Source organism: Salvelinus namaycush, chromosome 38 (assembly GCF_016432855.1).
Source record: "Salvelinus namaycush isolate Seneca chromosome 38, SaNama_1.0, whole genome shotgun sequence".
In the NCBI taxonomy this organism is placed as follows: Eukaryota; Metazoa; Chordata; class Actinopteri; order Salmoniformes; family Salmonidae; genus Salvelinus; species Salvelinus namaycush.
Window position 1 is genome coordinate 9,675,786 of NC_052344.1, and position 20,843 is coordinate 9,696,628.

At 42.5% G+C, this 20,843-nt stretch overlaps 1 protein-coding gene across 2 annotated transcripts in view; it reads left to right on the plus strand.

Moving 5' to 3' along the window:
• Positions 1-20,843, plus strand: part of LOC120032019 (scm-like with four MBT domains protein 2) — a 56,564-nt gene that overhangs the window by 18,377 nt on the left and 17,344 nt on the right. Inside the window, exon 5 of one of the 2 annotated variants that reach the window (XM_038977928.1) lies at positions 13,648-13,668. The exons of the other annotated variant lie outside the window; for it this stretch is intronic. Coding sequence (XP_038833856.1) covers positions 13,648-13,668 — 21 coding nt within the window. The remainder of the gene's footprint in view (positions 1-13,647; positions 13,669-20,843) is intronic. 2 annotated transcript variants of the gene reach the window in all.

The following is a 20,843-nucleotide window of genomic DNA, read 5'->3' on the forward strand; positions in this document are numbered from 1 at the left end:
ATACAACACCTGTAGCTGGACATTAACTGCCCTCCTAGTATAATACAACAAATGTAGCTGGACATTACCTGACCTCCTAGTAAAATACAACACCTGTAGCTTGACTTTACATGACCTCCTAGTATAATACAACACCTGTAGCTGGACTTTACCTGACCTCCGAGTATAATACAACACCTGTAGCTGGATTTTACCTGACCTCCTAGTATAATACAACACCCGTAGCTGGACTTTACTTGACCTCCAGTGTAATACAACACCCGTAGCTGGACACCTGTAGCTGACCTCCGCGTATAATACAACACCCGTAGCTGGACTTTACCTGGCTTCCTAGTATAATACAACACCCGTAGCTGGACTTTACCTGACCTCCTAGTATAATGCAACACCTGTAGCTGGATTTTACCTGACCTCCTAGTATAATACTACACCTGTAGCTGGACTTTACCTGACCTCCTTCTATAATTCAACACCCGTAGCTGGAATTACCAGACCTCCTAGTATAATGCAACACCTGTAGCTGGACTTTACCTGACCTCCTAGTATAATACAACACCTGTAGCTGGACTTTACCTGACCTCCTAATATAATACAACACCCGTAGCTGGACTTTATTTGACCTCCTAGTATAATACAACACCTGTAGCTGGACTTTACCTGTCCTCCTAGTATAATACAACACCTGTAGCTGGACTTTACCTGACCTCCGAGTATAATACAACACCTGTAGCTGGACATTACCTGCCCTCCTAGTATAATACAACAACTGTAGCTGGACTTTACCTGACCTCCTAGTATAATATAACAACTGTAGCTGGACTTTACCTGACCTCCTAGTATAATACAACACCTGTAGCTTGACTTTACATGACCGCCTAGTATAATACAACACCTGTAGCTGGACTTTACCTGCCCTCCTATTATAATACAACACCCGTAGCTGGACTTTACCTGACCTCCTAGTATAATACAACACCCGTAGCTGGAATTTACCTGAACTCCTAATATAATGCAACACATGTAGCTGGACTTTACCTGACCTCCTAGTATAATACAACACCTGTAGCTGGACTTTACCCGACCTCCTAGTATAATACAACACATGTAGCTGGACTTTACCTGACCTCCTAGTATAATACAACACCTGTAGCTGGACATTACCTGCCCCTTTAGTATAATACAACAAATGTAGCTGGACTTTACCTGACATCCTAGTATAATATAACACCTGTAGCTGGACTTTACCTGACCTCCTAATTTAATGCAACACATATAGCTGGACTTTACCTGACCTCCTAGTATAATACAACACCTCTAGCTGGACTTTACCCGACCTCCTAGTATAATACAACAACTGTAGCTGGACTTTACCTGACCTCCTAGTTTAATACAACACCTGTAGCTGGACTTTACCTGACCTCCTAGTATAATACAACACCTGTAGCTGGACTTTACTTGACCTCCGAGTATAATACAACACCTGTTGCTGGACTTTACCTGACCTCCTAGTATAATACAACACCTGTAGCTTGACTTTACCTGACCTCCTAGTATAATACAACACCCGTAGCTGGACTTTACCTGACCTCATAGTATAATACAACACCCGTAGCTGGACTTTACTTGACCTCCAGTATAATACAACACCCGTAGCTGGACACCTGTAGCTGACCTCCGCGTATAATGCAACACCTGTAGCTGGACTTACCTGACCTCCTAGTATAATACAACACCTGTAGCTGGACATTAACTGCCCTCCTAGTATAATACAACAAATGTAGCTGGACATTACCTGACCTCCTAGTAAAATACAACACCTGTAGCTTGACTTTACATGACCTCCTAGTATAATACAACACCTGTAGCTGGACTTTACCTGACCTCCGAGTATAATACAACACCTGTAGCTGGATTTTACCTGACCTCCTAGTATAATACAACACCCGTAGCTGGACTTTACTTGACCTCCAGTGTAATACAACACCCGTAGCTGGACACCTGTAGCTGACCTCCGCGTATAATACAACACCCGTAGCTGGACTTTACCTGGCTTCCTAGTATAATACAACACCCGTAGCTGGACTTTACCTGACCTCCTAGTATAATGCAACACCTGTAGCTGGATTTTACCTGACCTCCTAGTATAATACTACACCTGTAGCTGGACTTTACCTGACCTCCTTCTATAATTCAACCACCCGTAGCTGGAATTACCAGACCTCCTAGTATAATGCAACACCTGTAGCTGGACTTTACCTGTACCTCCTAGTATAGAAAATACAACACCTGTATCCGCTGGACTTTACCTGACTCTCCTAATATAATCACAACACCCGTAGGCTGGACTTATTTGACCTCCTAGTATAATACAACACCTGTAGCTGACTTTACCTGACCTCCTAATATAACAACACCTGTAGCTGGACTTACCTGACCTCCTATTATAATACAACCACCTGTTCTGGACTTTACCTGACCTCCTAGTATAATACAACCTGTAGCTGGACTTACCTGACCTCCTAGTATAATACAACACCTGTAGTGGACTTTACCTGGCTTCCTAGTATAATACAACACCTGTACTGGCCTTCACCTGACCTCCTATTAATTCAACACCCAGCTGGAATTACCTGACGTCCGTATAATACCACCTGTGCTGGATTTTTCTTACCTGCTAGTATAATACAACACCTGTAGCTGGCTTTACCTGACTTCCTATATATATACAACCCCTGTTGCTGGACTTTACCTGACCTCCTAGTATAATACAACACCCGTAGCTGACTTTACCTGCTTCCTAATATATACAACACCCTGTGCTGGAATTTACCTACTGCTAGTATAATACAACACCTGTAGCTGGACTTTACCTGACCTCCTAGTATAATACAACACCTGTATGGACTTTACCTCCCTCCTAGTATAATAACCACCTGTAATGGACTTTACCTGCTTCCTAGTATAATACAACACCCTGTAGCTGGACTTCACCTGACTTCCTAATATAATGCACACCCGCAGCTGGAATTACCTGACCTCCGAGTATAATACAACACCTGTATCTGGACTTTACCTGACCTCCTAGTATAATACAACACCTGTATCTGGACTTTACCTGACCTCCTATTATAATACAACACCTTTAGCTGGACTTTACCTGACCTCCTAGTATAATACAACACCTGTAGATGGACTTTACCTGGCTTCCTAGTATAATACAACACCTGTAGCTGGACTTCACCTGACCTCCTAATATAATGCAACACCTGTAGCTGGATTTTACATGACCTCCTAGTATAATACAACACCTGTAGATGGATTTTACCTGTCCTCCTAGTATAATACAACGCCTGTAGCTGGACTTTACTTAACCTCCACTATAATACAACACCTGTAGCTGGACTTTACCTGACCTCCTAGTATAATACAACACCTGTATCTGGACTTTACCTGACCTCCTAGTATAATACAACACCTGTATCTGGACTTTACCTGACCTCCTATTATAATACAACACCTTTAGCTGGACTTTACCTGACCTCCTAGTATAATACAACACCTGTTGCTGGACTTTACCTGACCTCCTAGTATAATACAACACCTGTAGCTGGACTTTACCTGACCTCCTAGTATAATACAACACCTGTAGATGGACTTTACCTGGCTTCCTAGTATAATACAACACCTGTAGCTGGACTTCACCTGACCTCCTAATATAATTCAACACCCGCAGCTGGAATTACCTGACGTCCGAGTATAATGCAACACCTGTAGCTGGATTATACCTGACCTCCTAGTGTAATACAACACCTGATGCTGGACTTTACCTGCCCTCCTAGTATAATACAACACCCGTAGCTGGACTTTACCTGACCTCCTAGTATAATACAACACCTGTAGCTGGACTTTACCTGACCTCCTAGTATAATACAACACCTGTATCTGGACTTTACCTGACCTCCTTGTATAATTCAACACCCGTAGCTGGACTTTACCTGACCTCCTAGTATAATGCAACACCTGTAGCTGGATTTTACCTGTCCTCCTAGTATAATACAACACCTGTTGCTGGACTTTACCTGACCTCCTAGTATAATACAACTCCTGTAGCTGGACTTTACCTGACCTCCTAGTATAATACAACACCTGTATCTGGACTTTACCTGACCTCCTAGTATAATACAACACCTGTAGCTGGACTTTACCTGACCTCCTAATATAATTCAACACCCGCAGCTGGAATTACCTGACGTCCGAGTATAATGCAACACCTGTAGCTGGATTTTACCTGACCTCCTAGTGTAATACAACACCTGTAGCTGGACTTTACCTGCCCTCCTAGTATAATACAACACCCGTAGCTGGACTTTACCTGACCTCCTAGTATAATACAACACCTGTAGCTGGACTTTACCTGACCTCCTAGTATAATACAACACCTGTTGCTGGACTTTACCTGACCTCCTAGTATAATACAACACCCGTAGCTGGACTTTACCTGGCTTCCTAATATAATACAACACCTGTCGCTGGAATTTACCTTACCTGCTAGTATAATACAACACCTGTAGCTGGACTTTACCTGACCTCCTAGTATAATACAACACCTGTAGATGGACTTTACCTGACCTCCTAGTATAATACAACACCTGTAGATGGACTTTACCTGGCTTCCTAGTATAATACAACACCTGTAGCTGGACTTCACCTGACCTCCTAATATAATGCAACACCCGCAGCTGGAATTACCTGACCTCCTAGTATAATACAACACCTGTAGCTGGACTTTACCTGACCTCCTAGTATAATACAACACCTGTATCTAGACTTTACCTGACCTCCTTGTATAATTCAACACCCGTAGCTGGACTTTACCTGACCTCCGAGTATAATGCAACACCTGTAGCTGGACTTTACCTGACCTCCTAGTATAATACAACACCTGTAGATGGACTTTACCTGACCTCCTAGTATAATACAACACCTGTAGCTGGACTTCACCTGACCTCCTAATATAATTCAACACCCGCAGCTGGAATTACCTGACGTCCGAGTATAATGCAACACCTGTAGCTGGATTTTACCTGACCTCCTAGTGTAATACAACACCTATAGCTGGACTTTACCTGCCCTCTTAGTATAATACAACACCCGTAGCTGGACTTTACCTGACCTCCTAGTATAATACAACACCTGTAGCTGGACTTTACCTGACCTCCTAGTATAATACAACACCTGTATCTGGACTTCACCTGACCTCCTTGTATAATTCAACACCCGTAGCTGGACTTTACCTGACCTCCTAGTATAATGCAACACCTGTAGCTGGATTTTACCTGTCCTCCTAGTATAATACAACACCTGTTGCTGGCATTTACCTGACCTCCTAGTATAATACAACTCCTGTAGCTGGACTTTACTTGACCTCCGCTTATAATACAACACCTGTAGCTGGACTTTACCTGACCTCCTAGTATAATACAACACCTGTAGCTGGACTTTACCTGACCTCCTAGTATAATACAACACCTGTATCTGGACTTTACCTGACCTCCTAGTATAATACAACACCTGTAGCTGGACTTTACCTGACCTCCTAGTATAATACAACACCTGTAGATGGACTTTACCTGGCTTCCTAGTATAATACAACACCTGTAGCTGGACTTCACCTGACCTCCTAATATAATTCAACACCCGCAGCTGGAATTACCTGACGTCCGAGTATAATACAACACCTGTCGCTGGAATTTTTCTTACCTGCTAGTATAATACAACACCTGTAGCTGGGCTTTACCTGACTTCCTAATATAATACAACACCTGTTGCTGGACTTTACCTGACCTCCTAGTATAATACAACACCCGTAGCTAGACTTTACCTGGCTTCCTAATATAATACAACACCTGTCGCTGGAATTTACCTTACCTGCTAGTATAATACAACACCTGTAGCTGGACTTTACCTGACCTCCTAGTATAATACAACACCTGTAGATGGACTTTACCTGACCTCCTAGTATAATACAACACCTGTAGATGGACTTTACCTGGCTTCCTAGTATAATACAACACCTGTAGCTGGACTTCACCTGACCTCCTAATATAATGCAACACCCGCAGCTGGAATTACCTGACCTCCGAGTATAATACAACACCTGTAGATGGATTTTACCTGTCCTCATAGTATAATACAACGCCTGTAGCTGGACTTTACTTAACCTCCACTATAATACAACACCTGTATCTGGACTTTACCTGACCTCCTAGTATAATACAACACCTGTATCTGGACTTTACCTGACCTCCTATTATAATACAACACCTTTAGCTGGACTTTACCTGACCTCCTAGTATAATACAACACCTGTTGCTGGACTTTACCTGACCTCCTAGTATAATACAACACCTGTAGCTGGACTTTACCTGACCTCCTAGTATAATACAACACCTGTAGATGGACTTTACCTGGCTTCCTAGTATAATACAACACCTGTAGCTGGACTTCACCTGACCTCCTAATATAATTCAACACCCGCAGCTGGAATTACCTGACGTCCGAGTATAATGCAACACCTGTAGCTGGATTTTACCTGACCTCCTAGTGTAATACAACACCTGATGCTGGACTTTACCTGCCCTCCTAGTATAATACAACACCCGTAGCTGGACTTTACCTGACCTCCTAGTATAATACAACACCTGTAGCTGGACTTTACCTGACCTCCTAGTATAATACAACACCTGTATCTGGACTTTACCTGACCTCCTTGTATAATTCAACACCCGTAGCTGGACTTTACCTGACCTCCTAGTATAATGCAACACCTGTAGCTGGATTTTACCTGTCCTCCTAGTATAATACAACACCTGTTGCTGGACTTTACCTGACCTCCTAGTATAATAAAACTCCTGTAGCTGGACTTTACCTGACCTCCTAGTATAATACAACACCTGTATCTGGACTTTACCTGACCTCCTAGTATAATACAACACCTGTAGCTGGACTTTACCTGACCTCCTAATATAATTCAACACCCGCAGCTGGAATTACCTGACGTCCGAGTATAATGCAACACCTGTTGCTGGATTTTACCTGACCTCCTAGTGTAATACAACACCTGTAGCTGGACTTTACCTGCCCTCCTAGTATAATACAACACCCGTAGCTGGACTTTACCTGACCTCCTAGTATAATACAACACCTGTAGCTGGACTTTACCTGACCTCCTAGTATAATACAACACCCGTAGCTGGACTTTACCTGGCTTCCTAATATAATACAACACCTGTCGCTGGAATTTACCTTACCTGCTAGTATAATACAACACCTGTAGCTGGACTTTACCTGACCTCCTAGTATAATACAACACCTGTAGATGGACTTTACCTGACCTCCTAGTATAATACAACACCTGTAGATGGACTTTACCTGGCTTCCTAGTATAATACAACACCTGTAGCTGGACTTCACCTGACCTCCTAATATAATGCAACACCCGCAGCTGGAATTACCTGACCTCCGAGTATAATACAACACCTGTAGCTGGATTTTACCTGTCCTCCTAGTATAATACAACGCCTGTAGCTGGACTTTACTTAACCTCCAGTATAATACAACACCTGTAGCTGGACTTTACCTGACCTCCTAGTATAATACAACACCTGTATCTGGACTTTACCTGACCTCCTAGTATAATACAACACCTGTATCTGGACTTTACCTGACCTCCTATTATAATACAACACCTTTAGCTGGACTTTACCTGACCTCCTAGTATAATACAACACCTGTTGCTGGACTTTACCTGACCTCCTAGTATAATACAACACCTGTAGCTGGACTTTACCTGACCTCCTAGTATAATACAACACCTGTAGATGGACTTTACCTGGCTTCCTAGTATAATACAACACCTGTAGCTGGACTTCACCTGACCTCCTAATATAATTCAACACCCGCAGCTGGAATTACCTGACGTCCGAGTATAATGCAACACCTGTAGCTGGATTTTACCTGACCTCCTAGTGTAATACAACACCTGTTGCTGGACTTTACCTGCCCTCTTAGTATAATACAACACCCGTAGCTGGACTTTACCTGACCTCCTAGTATAATACAACACCTGTATCTGGACTTTACCTGACCTCCTTGTATAATTCAACACCCGTAGCTGGACTTTACCTGACCTCCTAGTATAATGCAACACCTGTAGCTGGATTTTACCTGTCCTCCTAGTATAATACAACACCTGTTGCTGGACTTTACCTGACCTCCTAGTATAATACAACTCCTGTAGCTGGACTTTATCTGACCTCCTAGTATAATACAACACCTGTATCTGGACTTTACCTGACCTCCTAGTATAATACAACACCTGTAGCTGAACTTTACCTGACCTCCTAATATAATTCAACACCCGCAGCTGGAATTACCTGACGTCCGAGTATAATGCAACACCTGTAGCTGGATTTTACCTGACCTCCTAGTGTAATACAACACCTGTAGCTGGACTTTACCTGCCCTCCTAGTATAATACAACACCCGTAGCTGGACTTTACCTGACCTCCTAGTATAATACAACACCTGTAGATGGACTTTACCTGACCTCCTAGTATAATACAACACCTGTAGATGGACTTTACCTGGCTTCCTAGTATAATACAACACCTGTAGCTGGACTTCACCTGACCTCCTAATATAATGCAACACCCGCAGCTGGAATTACCTGACCTCCGAGTATAATACAACACCTGTAGCTGGATTTTACCTGTCCTCCTAGTATAATACAACGCCTGTAGCTGGACTTTACTTAACCTCCAGTATAATACAACACCTGTATCTGGACTTTACCTGACCTCCTAGTATAATACAACACCTGTATCTGGACTTTACCTGACCTCCTATTATAATACAACACCTTTAGCTGGACTTCACCTGACCTCCTAGTATAATACAACACCTGTAGCTGGACTTTACCTGGCTTCCTAGTATAATACAACACCTGTAGCTGGACTTCACCTGACCTCCTAATATAATGCAACACCTGTAGCTGGATTTTACCTGACCTCCTAGTATAATACAACACCTGTAGATGGATTTTACCTGTCCTCCTAGTATAATACAACACATGTAGCTGGACTTTACTTAACTTCCAGTATAATACAACACCTGTAGCTGGACTTTACCTGACCTCCTAGTATAATACAACACCTGTATCTGGACTTTACCTGACCTCCTAGTATAATACAACACCTGTATCTGGACTTTACCTGACCTCCTATTATAATACAACACCTTTAGCTGGACTTTACCTGACCTCCTAGTATAATACAACACCTGTAGCTGGACTTTACCTGGCTTCCTAGTATAATACAACACCTGTAGCTGGACTTCACCTGCCCTCCTAATATAATGGAACACCTGTAGCTGGATTTTACCTGACCTCCTAGTATAATACAACACCTGTAGATGGATTTTACCTGTCCTCCTAGTATAATACAACACATGTAGCTGGATTTTACCTGACCTCCTAGTATAATACAACACCTGTTGCTGGACTTTACCTGACCTCCTAGTATAATACAACACCTGTAGCTGGACTTTACCTGACCTCCTAGTATAATTCAACACCCGCAGCTGGAATTACCTGACCTCCGAGTATAATGCAACACCTGTAGCTGGATTTTACCTGACCTCCTAGTATAATACAACACCTGTAGCTGGACTTTACCTGCCCTCCTAGTATAATACAACACCCGTAGCTGGACTTTACCTGACCTCCTAGTATAATACAACACCTGTAGCTGGACTTTACCTGACCTCCTAGTATAATACAACACCTGTATCTAGACTTTACCTGACCTCCTTGTATAATTCAACACCCGTAGCTGGACTTTACCTGACCTCCTAGTATAATACAACACCTGTTGCTGGACTTTACCTGACCTCCTAGTATAATACAACACCTGTAGCTGGACTTTACCTGACCTCCTAGTATAATTCAACACCCGCAGCTGGAATTACCTGACGTCCGAGTATAATGCAACACCTGTAGCTGGATTTTACCTGACCTCCTAGTGTAATACAACACCTGTAGCTGGACTTTACCTGCCCTCCTAGTATAATACAACACCCGTAGCTGGACTTTACCTGACCTCCTAGTATAATACAACACCTGTAGCTGGACTTTACCTGACCTCCTAGTATAATACAACACCTGTATCTAGACTTTACCTGACCTCCTTGTATAATTCAACACCCGTAGCTGGACTTTACCTGACCTCCGAGTATAATGCAACACCTGTAGCTGGATTTTACCTGTCCTCCTAGTATAATACAACACCTGTTGCTGGACTTTACCTGACCTCCTAGTATAATACAACTCCTGTAGCTGGACTTTACCTGACCTCCTAGTATAATACAACACCTGTATCTGGACTTTACCTGACCTCCTAGTATAATACAACACCTGTAGCTGGACTTTACCTGACCTCCTAATATAATGCAACACCCGCAGCTGGAATTACCTGACCTCCGAGTATAATGCAACACCTGTAGCTGGATTTTACCTGACCTCCTAGTATAATACAACACATGTAGCTGGATTTTACCTGTCCTCCTAGTATAATACAACGCCTGTAGCTGGACTTTACCTGACCTCCTAATGTAATGCAACACCCGCAGCTGGAATTACCTGACCTCCGAGTATAATACAACACCTGTAGCTGGATTTTACCTGCCCTCCTAGTATAATACAACACCTGTAGCTGGACTTTACTTAACCTCCAGTATAATACAACACCTGTAGCTGGACTTTACCTGACCTCCTAGTATAATACAACACCTGTATCTGGACTTTACCTGACCTCCTAGTATAATACAACACCTGTATCTGGACTTTACCTGACCTCCTATTATAATACAACACCTTTAGCTGGACTTTACCTGACCTCCTAGTATAATACAACACCCGTAGCTGGACTTTACCTGACCTCCTAGTATAATACAACACCTTTGGCTGGACTTTACCTGCCCTCCTAGTATAATACAACACCCGTAGCTGGACTTTACCTGACCTCATAGTATAATGCAACACCTGTAGCTGGATTTTACCTGACCTCCTAGTATAATACAACACCTGTTGCTGGACTTTACCTGACCTCCTAGTATAATACAACACCTGTAGCTGGACTTTACCTGACCTCCTAGTATAATACAACACCTGTAGCTGGACTTTACCTGACCTCCTAGTATAATACAACACCTGTATCTGGACTTTACCTGACCTCCTAGTATAATACAACACCTGTATCTGGACTTTACCTGACCTCCTTGTATAATTCAACACCCGTAGCTGGACTTTACCTGACCTCCTAGTATAATACAACTCCTGTAGCTGGACTTTACTTGACCTCCGCGTATAATACAACACCTGTAGCTGGACTTTACCTGACCTCCTAGTATAATACAACACCTGTAGCTGGACTTTACCTGACCTCCTAGTATAATACAACACCTGTAGCTGGACTTTACCTGACCTCCTAGTATAATACAACACCCGTAGCTGGACTTTACCTGACCTCCTAGTATAATACAACACCCGTAGCTGGACTTTACCTGACCTCCTAGTATAATACAACACCTGTAGCTGGACTTTACCTGACCTCCTAGTATAATACAACACCTGTAGCTGGACTTTACCTGACCTCCTAGTATAATACAACACCTGTAGCTGGACTTTACCTGACCTCCTAGTATAATACAACACCTGTAGCTGGACTTTGCCTGACCTCCTAGTATAATACAACACCTGTATCTGGACTTTACCTGACCTCCTAGTATAATACAACACCTGTGGCTGGACTTTACCCGACCTCCTAGTATAATACAATACCTGTAGCTGGACTTTACCTGACCTCATAGTATAATACAATACCTGTAGCTGGACTTTACCTGACCTCCTAGTATAATACAACACCTGTAGCTGGACTTTACCTGACCTCCTAGTATAATACAACACCTGTAGCTGGACTTTATCCGACCTCCTAGTATAATACAACACCTGTAGCTGGACTTTACCTGACCTCATAGTATAATACAATACCTGTAGCTGGACTTTACCTGACCTCATAGTATAATACAATACCTGTAGCTGGACTTTACCTGACCTCATAGTATAATACAACACCTGTTGCTGGACTTTACGTGACCTCCTAGTATAATACAACACCTGTAGCTGGACTTTACCTGAACTCCTAGTATAATACAACACCTGTAGCTTGTAGAGACCCCAATTAAACCTGTTCACACAGACACAGTGCACCCTATCCCAAGACACACACACACACAGTCTCAGCCTGTTTTGACACTACCCTGCCCTGGCCCAGCCCATGTGAGTCAATAAGAGTGTGAGCTCATTCTGCCTAGTCAGCCAACACACAACAGCTGACTGCTCTGTTTAGTCAAACCTGCCCAGAAACACACAACTGACACCCAAATACATTTAGCAACTTGAATTCAAGGTGGACTCGGATGAACACGATGTTTGCTCATAAAGTGATTGTTTATTTATCTTGTTTAGTTTGTTGAACACACACAAACACACACACACACTCAATTTAACATCATGTAATATTAGCCACGGTAAATATAGCAAGTCACCCTTTCTCCACCTCTAATGCTCTAGCTAACCTGATGTTCTCCCTTTCCACCCCCTGATCCTTCTGTTTCACCCCTTCCAAAGCTTGTCAAAAATAAATCCCATCTATAATTTAGCATCCGATCCTCCTTTCATAGGCCGTTCTAGAAAAGGCATTTTCACACCGGATCATCTCATCCACATGACTCCCTCTCCATAACAGAGTTTTGATTTATTTATGCTGAATTTGCTTCTACCTGACTTTTTTTCACACCACAATCTTTACCTGGTGGCAAATCTCACTGTGGGGTAAAAATAGGACAGTGTAAAAATATATATAATAGACCTATAGAAACTGCAGCAGTGGGGGATAAAATGTGCTAGATTTTTATGTAGTTTTAATTGACCTTTTAACACATACACTGGAGCATGAGTGGCCACAAGAGACACATAGAGGATCTCTGTGTTGGCTGAGAGCTGATGGGTTGAAGGGACTGAATGGCAATGAAATGGACTGTAATAACCATGCGTGTTTAGTGGGTTAGAGGACACCCAAGGGACTGGGTAGTTGACACACACCATGGCACGCACACACTCTCGTTTCGATTTGACTCAAGAGATTTTGCGTTTATGGGTTTGTCTATAATAAGGGTTTGCATGAGAGGTGGACACAGACTGTTGGTGTGAGTGTATGTGTGTTTGCTATCTACTGTATGCGGCTCAGTGAATAGGGCTGGTAGACCTCATGTATTTGCAGAACAGGATCAGGTGGGGAGTGGAAGGCTGTAGTGTCTTTCACTAAGCGGAGAAGGTAATATTAGGTTACATTTAGGCAACCTTTCCTCTTCATGTTTTCTCCTTGATACGATAATTGATCAAATAACAGTGATTTCTCCCCTTCATTGTTTTTTGTCATCAAGCCTCTTGCATCACGCCAAGCAAAGTGTGTGCGTGTGTGTGTGTGTGTTTCTATGTTACAGTTATCTTTATTTCTTTTTGTTTCTCAGATAACGTTTACCTAAGAAAAGGTAAGCAGCCCTATCAGTCTTCCTGACTAACTCGCCTGCCTGCCTGCTGGCTCTTCTCAGCAAGGAAAAGTCTAAATGGGATCCTTGGGGCATCCAACTCTGACCTCACACCCCATTGAAGTTGACGTTTAAAACAGTTGTTAGGGTTAAGGTTAGGGTTAGCTAGGGTTTTGGTTATGGTTAGGTTAAGGGTAGGTTAGGGTAGGGGTTAGGTTTAGGATTTAGGGTTGGGACGTCTCAAGAATTCTGCATATCACTAACCTTCCCATCATTGCATGTGTGCTTCCTTTTCCTCCGCCTTGTCAGCTTACAGGATGTTGCCTCAGAGTTTGTTTGATTCTTATACCCCCCACCCCCCGTCTTTCTGCGTCTTTCTGCATGCCCCTCTGTATTTCCCCATTTCTGCACCTCTCCCCCACCTATTATTTTGGAGGGATAGATGATAGAAGTGAGGCCAGCACACTTCTATCTGCATTAGGGGGGTTCTTGAATTACAGTGGCATTTGGGCATGGCATTTTGGAAACATCAAATATACCTTTTAGGTAAATTAGGAAATGGAGTCCACAAATTCTCAAATCTAAGGTCGCTAATACTTAAAAAATACTTTACCGTGATATGATTAATCATTTTACTCAGGTTATTTCCTTTCATATCAATTGACTAACACCAAGTGACACTGTATTTAGACACACCAAATTATTAATGGAATCCTCAAATGTATGACATTCTAACAGGGTGTGATATGCTAATACTTTAAAAAATATATATAGACCCGTCCCCCGATAACAGTTTGCCACTGGTGAGAATGCTCAAGGTCCTTGTAATCAATGATTTTCAAGGTGGTAACACCAATGACATAAAACTGATGGATACACATTATAATAGTTTTTTAAAAAGAATGTATTTTAATGGCCTTCCTTGTTTTTGTTGATCTATGCAATATATTTAATACTTTTGTTCATTGTTCAAAATAATAGGCGTATCTATCTCTAAATCTCCAAACCATGTCACTACACCTCTACACATCACCAGTGGGACAAGCCAATTTGCTAGCCCCCAGTAGTATCTACAATGCATACAAATAGATGGGTTGCAGTATAAAGGACCTATGTATACACATTCTGTGGTAGTCAGTCTCGCTGTTGTTTATAGGCTCTGTTTTAACTGGGGAGGGGGGCAGAGTTCAGAATATAACTTTGGAACGTGTGTATGTGTGTCAGTGGTGTAAAGTACTTAAGTAAAAATACTTTAAAGTACTACTTACTACTTTTTTAGTATCTGTACTTTACTTTATTTATATTTTTACTTTTACATCACTACATTTCTAAAGAAAAGGATGTACATTTTACTCAATACATTTTCCCTAACACCCAAAAGTACTTTTGACTGCTTAGCAGGACAGGAAAAATGGTCTAATTCAAGAGCACATCCTTGGTCATCCCTACTGCCTCTTATCTGGTGGACTCACTAAACATGCTTCATTTGTAAATGATGTCTGAGTGTTAGCTGTAAAAAAAAAAAATGAAGAAAATGGTGCTGTCTGGTTTGCTTAATACAAGGAATTTGAAATAATGTATACTTTTACTTAGTATATATTTTTCAATTACATTTACTTTTGATACATAAGTATAATTAAAACCAAATACTTAGACTTTTACTCAAGTAGGATTTTACTGGGTGACTTTCACTTTTACTTGAGTCATTTTCTATGAAGGTATCTTTACTTTTCCTCATGCTGCTTACGCCAAATCCTGACTCTGCCATCAGCATGACGCAACAGGGACCGGGATTCCATGCCCACTGGAGCTGCTTCTTCTTGTTTTTAGCTGATAGGAGTGGAACCCGGTGTGGTTTGCTGCTATAGCCCATCCGTGACGAGGACTGACGAGTTGTGCATTCCATTCTGCACACCACTGTTGTACTACGCCGTTATTTGCCTGTTTGTGGCCCACCTGTTAGCTTGCACCATTCTTGCCGTTCTCCATCGACCTCTCTCATCAGCTAGCTGATGCCCACAGGACTGGCCCTGACTGGATGTTTTTGGTTTGTCGCACCATTCTCCTTAGACAAAGTCGTGCGTGAAAAGCCCAGGAGGCCGGCTGTTTCTGAGAACCTAGAACCGGTGCTCCTGGCACAGATGATCATACCACGCTCAGTCGCTTAGGTCACTAGTTATTCCCATTCTAACGTTCAATCGAACAGTAAATGGATGCCTGTCTGCCTGCTTTATATAGCAAGCCACATCCACGTGACTCACTGTCTGTAGGAACGAACCATTTTTGTGAATGAGGTGGCCACTGAGTGTGTTTTCTTAATAAATAACAGTTAAATAAAACATGTATTTGTCATGTTAAATCAATTTTAAATGGTGCCAAAGTCAAGCAACCGCATTTACCACCACAATTCAAGAATGACCCATTCTTTTTTTTTATCCTAGCACCGGTATTCTCAAGTTCAGAATGTGCATATCCCCTTCCAGTTCCACAAGTGTGTATTACCAGAATGAAACTCTCTGACAGTCTTCCACTAGACAGCAGGTGTCTCAGCCTAGGATCTTAGCTTGTCTAGACACGGCTGACTGCCTGCTCGGCACATTCTATAACACATTCTCAGAATTCACCAGGATTCCTACTCCAGAATTACCAGTGTGTGTGTGTGTGTGTGTGTGTGTGTGTGCGGGGCTCTACATTTATATATTTAATTGGTAGCACTGGTGCGCCTAACTTAAAGTTAGAAGCACCACTCTTAAATGTGCACACAACACAATGCCAAAGATGTCTCAAGTTGAGGGAGTGTGCAATTGGCATGGTGATTGAAAGAATTTCCACCAGAGCTGTTGCCAGAGAATCTAATGTTCATTTCTCTACTATAAGCCGACTCCAACGTTGTTTTCCAGAAATTGGCAGCGCGTCCAACCGGTCTCACAACCGCAGACCACGTGTAACCATGCCAGCCCAGGACCTCCCCATCCGGCTTCTTCACCTGTCGGATTGTCTGAGACCAGCCACCCAGACAGCTGATGAAACTGTGGGTTTGCACAACCAAAGAATTTCTGCACAAACTGTCAGAAACTGTCTTGGGAAGCTAATCTGCGTGCTCGTCGTCCTCACCAGGGTCTTGACCTGACTGCAGTTTGGTGTCGTAACCTACTTCAGTCGGCAAATGCTCAGCTTCGATGGCCACTGGTTTCAACTGGGCGAGCGGTTTGCTGATGTCAACGTTGTGAACACAGTGCAACATGGTGGCGGTAGGGTTATGGTATATAGTATTATGGTATTATGGTATAGGAAGGCATAAGCTGCGGACATTTTATCGATGGCGTTATGGCAATTTGAATGCACAGAGATACCGTGACGAGATCCTGAGTCTTGTTGTCGTGCTATTCATCCTCCTCCTTCACCTCATGTTTCAGCATGTGTTTGCTTTGCCCTAGCTAGTGCATTTCAAGTAAAGGTAGCATTAGTGATGAGTTTCCTTCAGACTAACTGGCGTTTTGCAAAGAGCAAGATTCACAAACTATTACGATATAGAGAAAATAGAGAAAACGACATGGGGATTCATATTTAGAAGCAATATGGAAATCGGCATTGTTGTTGTTTTGGAACAATCTGTTGAGTGACATGCTGAGGGAAACAGTCACAGCGTGGAGAAACTGTCCGTGTGCTGCCTCCCTGTTGAGTGACGGGGTGGGGCTTCAGCCTGTCTTGTTTCAAATCAAATCAAATTTGATTTGTCACATGCTCCGAATACAACAGGTGTAGACCTTACAGTGAAATACTTACTTACAAGCCCTTAACCAACAATGCAGTTTTAAGAAAAATAACTGTTAAGTAAAACATAGATAAGTAAAAAATAAAAGTAACAAATAGTTAAAGAGCAGCAGTAAAATAACAATAGTGAGGCTATATACAGGGGGTAACGGTACAGAGTCAATGTGCGGGGGCACTGGTTAGTCGAGCTAATTGAAGTAATCTGTACATGTAGGTAGAGTTAAAGTAACTATGCATAGATTATAAACAGAGAGTAGTGGTTCCAGCGAAATATTATTACACTTTACATTTTTTCAGATTTCGCACAGCAACGTGTGTGTGTGTGTGTGTGTGTGTGTGTGTGTGTGTGTGTGTGTGTGTGTGTGTGTGTGTGTGTGTGTGTGTGTGTGTGTGTGTGTGTGTGTGTGTGTGTGTGTGTGTGTGTGTGTGTGTGTGTCAAGAGCTTTGAAGGTATCATAAGTTTAGTCATGTGATAACAGCGCTGCTCTCAGAACCCCATAGAGGTCATTTGCATAATGCATTCACCACACTCACTCCTTCCTGCCAGGACCTGCTAGAGAGGAGGCGCTGAGATGAGGCTCAGGCCTACTTCACAGCTCTGTGTGTGTGTGAACACTCTCTTGACCTGCCTCTGTCCTTAATAGTGCAGGAATGAATCCTTAGTTGGCAGGAAGGACTACACACACATCAACCTGGTCAAAGACAAGCCAACTAACTAACACAAGGCAGTCAGAAAAAGCAGGCCAGGACTGATTTGATACCCAAATGACCCATCCTCCCCATCTCCACCACCTGATTTGCAACAGCTTTGTATTTACTTGCTGTGTAGTATAGTGTGGACGGGTGTAGTCCCATCTCCAATCTCATTTGCTTGTGTCCATTTTCATAATGATTATGTAACTAGTGCTGGATGTATTTAGTGTGGGGCAGTCTTGTTCTCTACCTAGCCCAGGTGATATTAGGTTTAGCCATGCATGTCATTATAGCAGCCATTTACAAACGCCCCACCCCACCTACACACACTTCTCACACACACTCTTAACCCCTTACGTCCCGGGGAAGTAAATTCACCGCACTTACTGTAAACACACCTGAGTTAATTCATATTTCATGGCTGTCTCTTCTTCACTCCTGACTTCTCATCAACATGGCTTTACGTTAACTAGCTAGGGCGCCTGCCTTGTCGTAAAACGCCTACACGTGATTTAGCCTATCACAACAGAGAGGTGTCTGTCTATCCTGTTGGCTGTCATTCAGTGACTATTGAGCTAAATTTCTGACTATAAATTACATTCGCCTGTATCTCTGCTGTTGATTTTGTCATTCTACTTTGTGTATTTTGGCATTTTTCTAAAAGGTGTTTTTTTGATGCCAACCCACCTGGTTAAACAATGGGGTATTTACTTGCAGTAGATTACTAGATTGTTACTGGTATATATTAAACCCTGATATAGGGTCTGTGGTTATACTATTAATTCAGTCTTACAAGACCCCCAGAAGACTTGGTAGATAGGTATTGTATCTGTGTGGTTTACTATGCCACTGTAATAATAATGACTAGATAAGCACTGTGTGAGACTGAGAATAAATCGTCTAATTTGGTCCCATTAGCCCTGATTTAGAATCTGCTGTACTGCTGTGATCACAGATGAAAACATCCCTCCCTGCCATGATACAGGCCAGACTTGTTCTTTTAGTAATCGCTTTGATTATCTTAAATACGCTTTTGAATTAGCCTTCACTGTCTGTTTACACAATGGCTTGTTGTTAGATATGCAAATCAGATATTTTTTTTCGATGTTGGATATTTGTTTGGATGTCTCCCAGTGTAGCAAAAGCTAGGAGAGGAGAGGAGAGGAGAGGAGAGGAGAGGAGAGGAGAGGAGAGGAGAGGAGAGGAGAGGAGAGGAGAGGAGAGGAGAGGAGAGGTTGAAGAGAACCCCTTTTCTAAGTAAATTATGCAGTTATTGTTATGTGGAAGTCAGGATTTGCCTCAGTGTCTATCGCCTGGAGGATGGGCAAGACAAAGGAAAAAATATATAATTTACATGCAAACTAGTACTGTAACTACATTCTGGACCGGAGGGAGCCGAGGAGGTAGAAAAGAGAGAGAGGGAGGGAGGGAGAGGGGGATGGGCAGAAGTTCAGATGCCGAAGCAGCAGCCTGCATTCTGCTCTGTGGCCTATTCTAAATGGCTTGATGACTAATCTAGGAGGATCTATAAAAATAGTTGATCTATTTCTGCACACCGGAGATCAACAGAAGCACTGTGTGTGTGTGTGTGTGTGTGTGTGTGTGTGTGTGTGTGTGTGTGTGTGTGTGTGTGTGTGTGTGTGTGTGTGTGTGTGTGTGTGTGTGTGTGTGTGTGTGTGTGTGTGTGTGTGTGTGTGTGTGTGTGTGTGTGGAAAAAACACTATTATTAACCAGGGGTGGTGTGGAGAGATGCACTGGGGCAGAGAGACATTATTTGCACCATGTATGGAAAAAAGGATCGGCTATGTCCCGAGACAGTGATTTGTTTGTAGGAAAATGAATTCACTGTTTCTCTAAATCTGGCTTCAGAAGAATATACTAATGAGAGAATATAAAATTAGGGGAAAATACCTCTGTTCTCTCCCATAGGAATGAATTATTCTATTTGTTTTCTAAGTGTGGCTTGCCTTAATAACAGGTAGCGGTGTAATCCTCCATGATCTAGGCTACTGGCCACTAGTCGTTCTACAGTGACTCATCTCATCTTGCCCCATTGAGTCAGATATTCTCAGAATCTTTGCGTCCAATTAGTTACTGTAAACCTAGAGCATTAGATGTCTTTGGAGAGGGGTGGATAACTCATCACTTAAAAATAGATTACTCTAGTTTTGTTTGTGTGTGTGTGTGTGTGTGTGTGTGTGTGTGTGTGTGTGTGTGTGTGTGTGTGTGTGTGTGTGTGTGTGTGTGTGTGTGTGTGTGTGTGTGTGTGTGTGTGTGTGTGTGTGTGTGTGTGTGTGTGTGTGACTTACTAGAACCACAGAGTTTCTAAACCACAGAGCTTCTGAACATCGCGAGACTTCCGGAAACAATTGCGAAACCGACCAAGCAGACCAGGCCGGTTTTGGGGGTTTGAGAAGTAAATGAGAGAAGTGAAAATGTTTGTGTCAAACACCTGCATAATGACTTGGGTTGTCAATTCATTTTGGCCCGCTTCCATACCGACTGTATACTTGCACTACAAGTCAAGCAGTTTTTTTCCAATATGGCCCTTTTGCCCTGTTTGAGTTTGACACCCCTGCCTTAGTTGTTCATTTTCTTGAAATCTAAAGGCACAACCTCGATTCGAGACAATTTCTTAAGTAGTTGAACATATTACTCCAACCGTGTGAAAGTGACAAACTGAAACATTTAACATTTTAGTCAAAAACAAC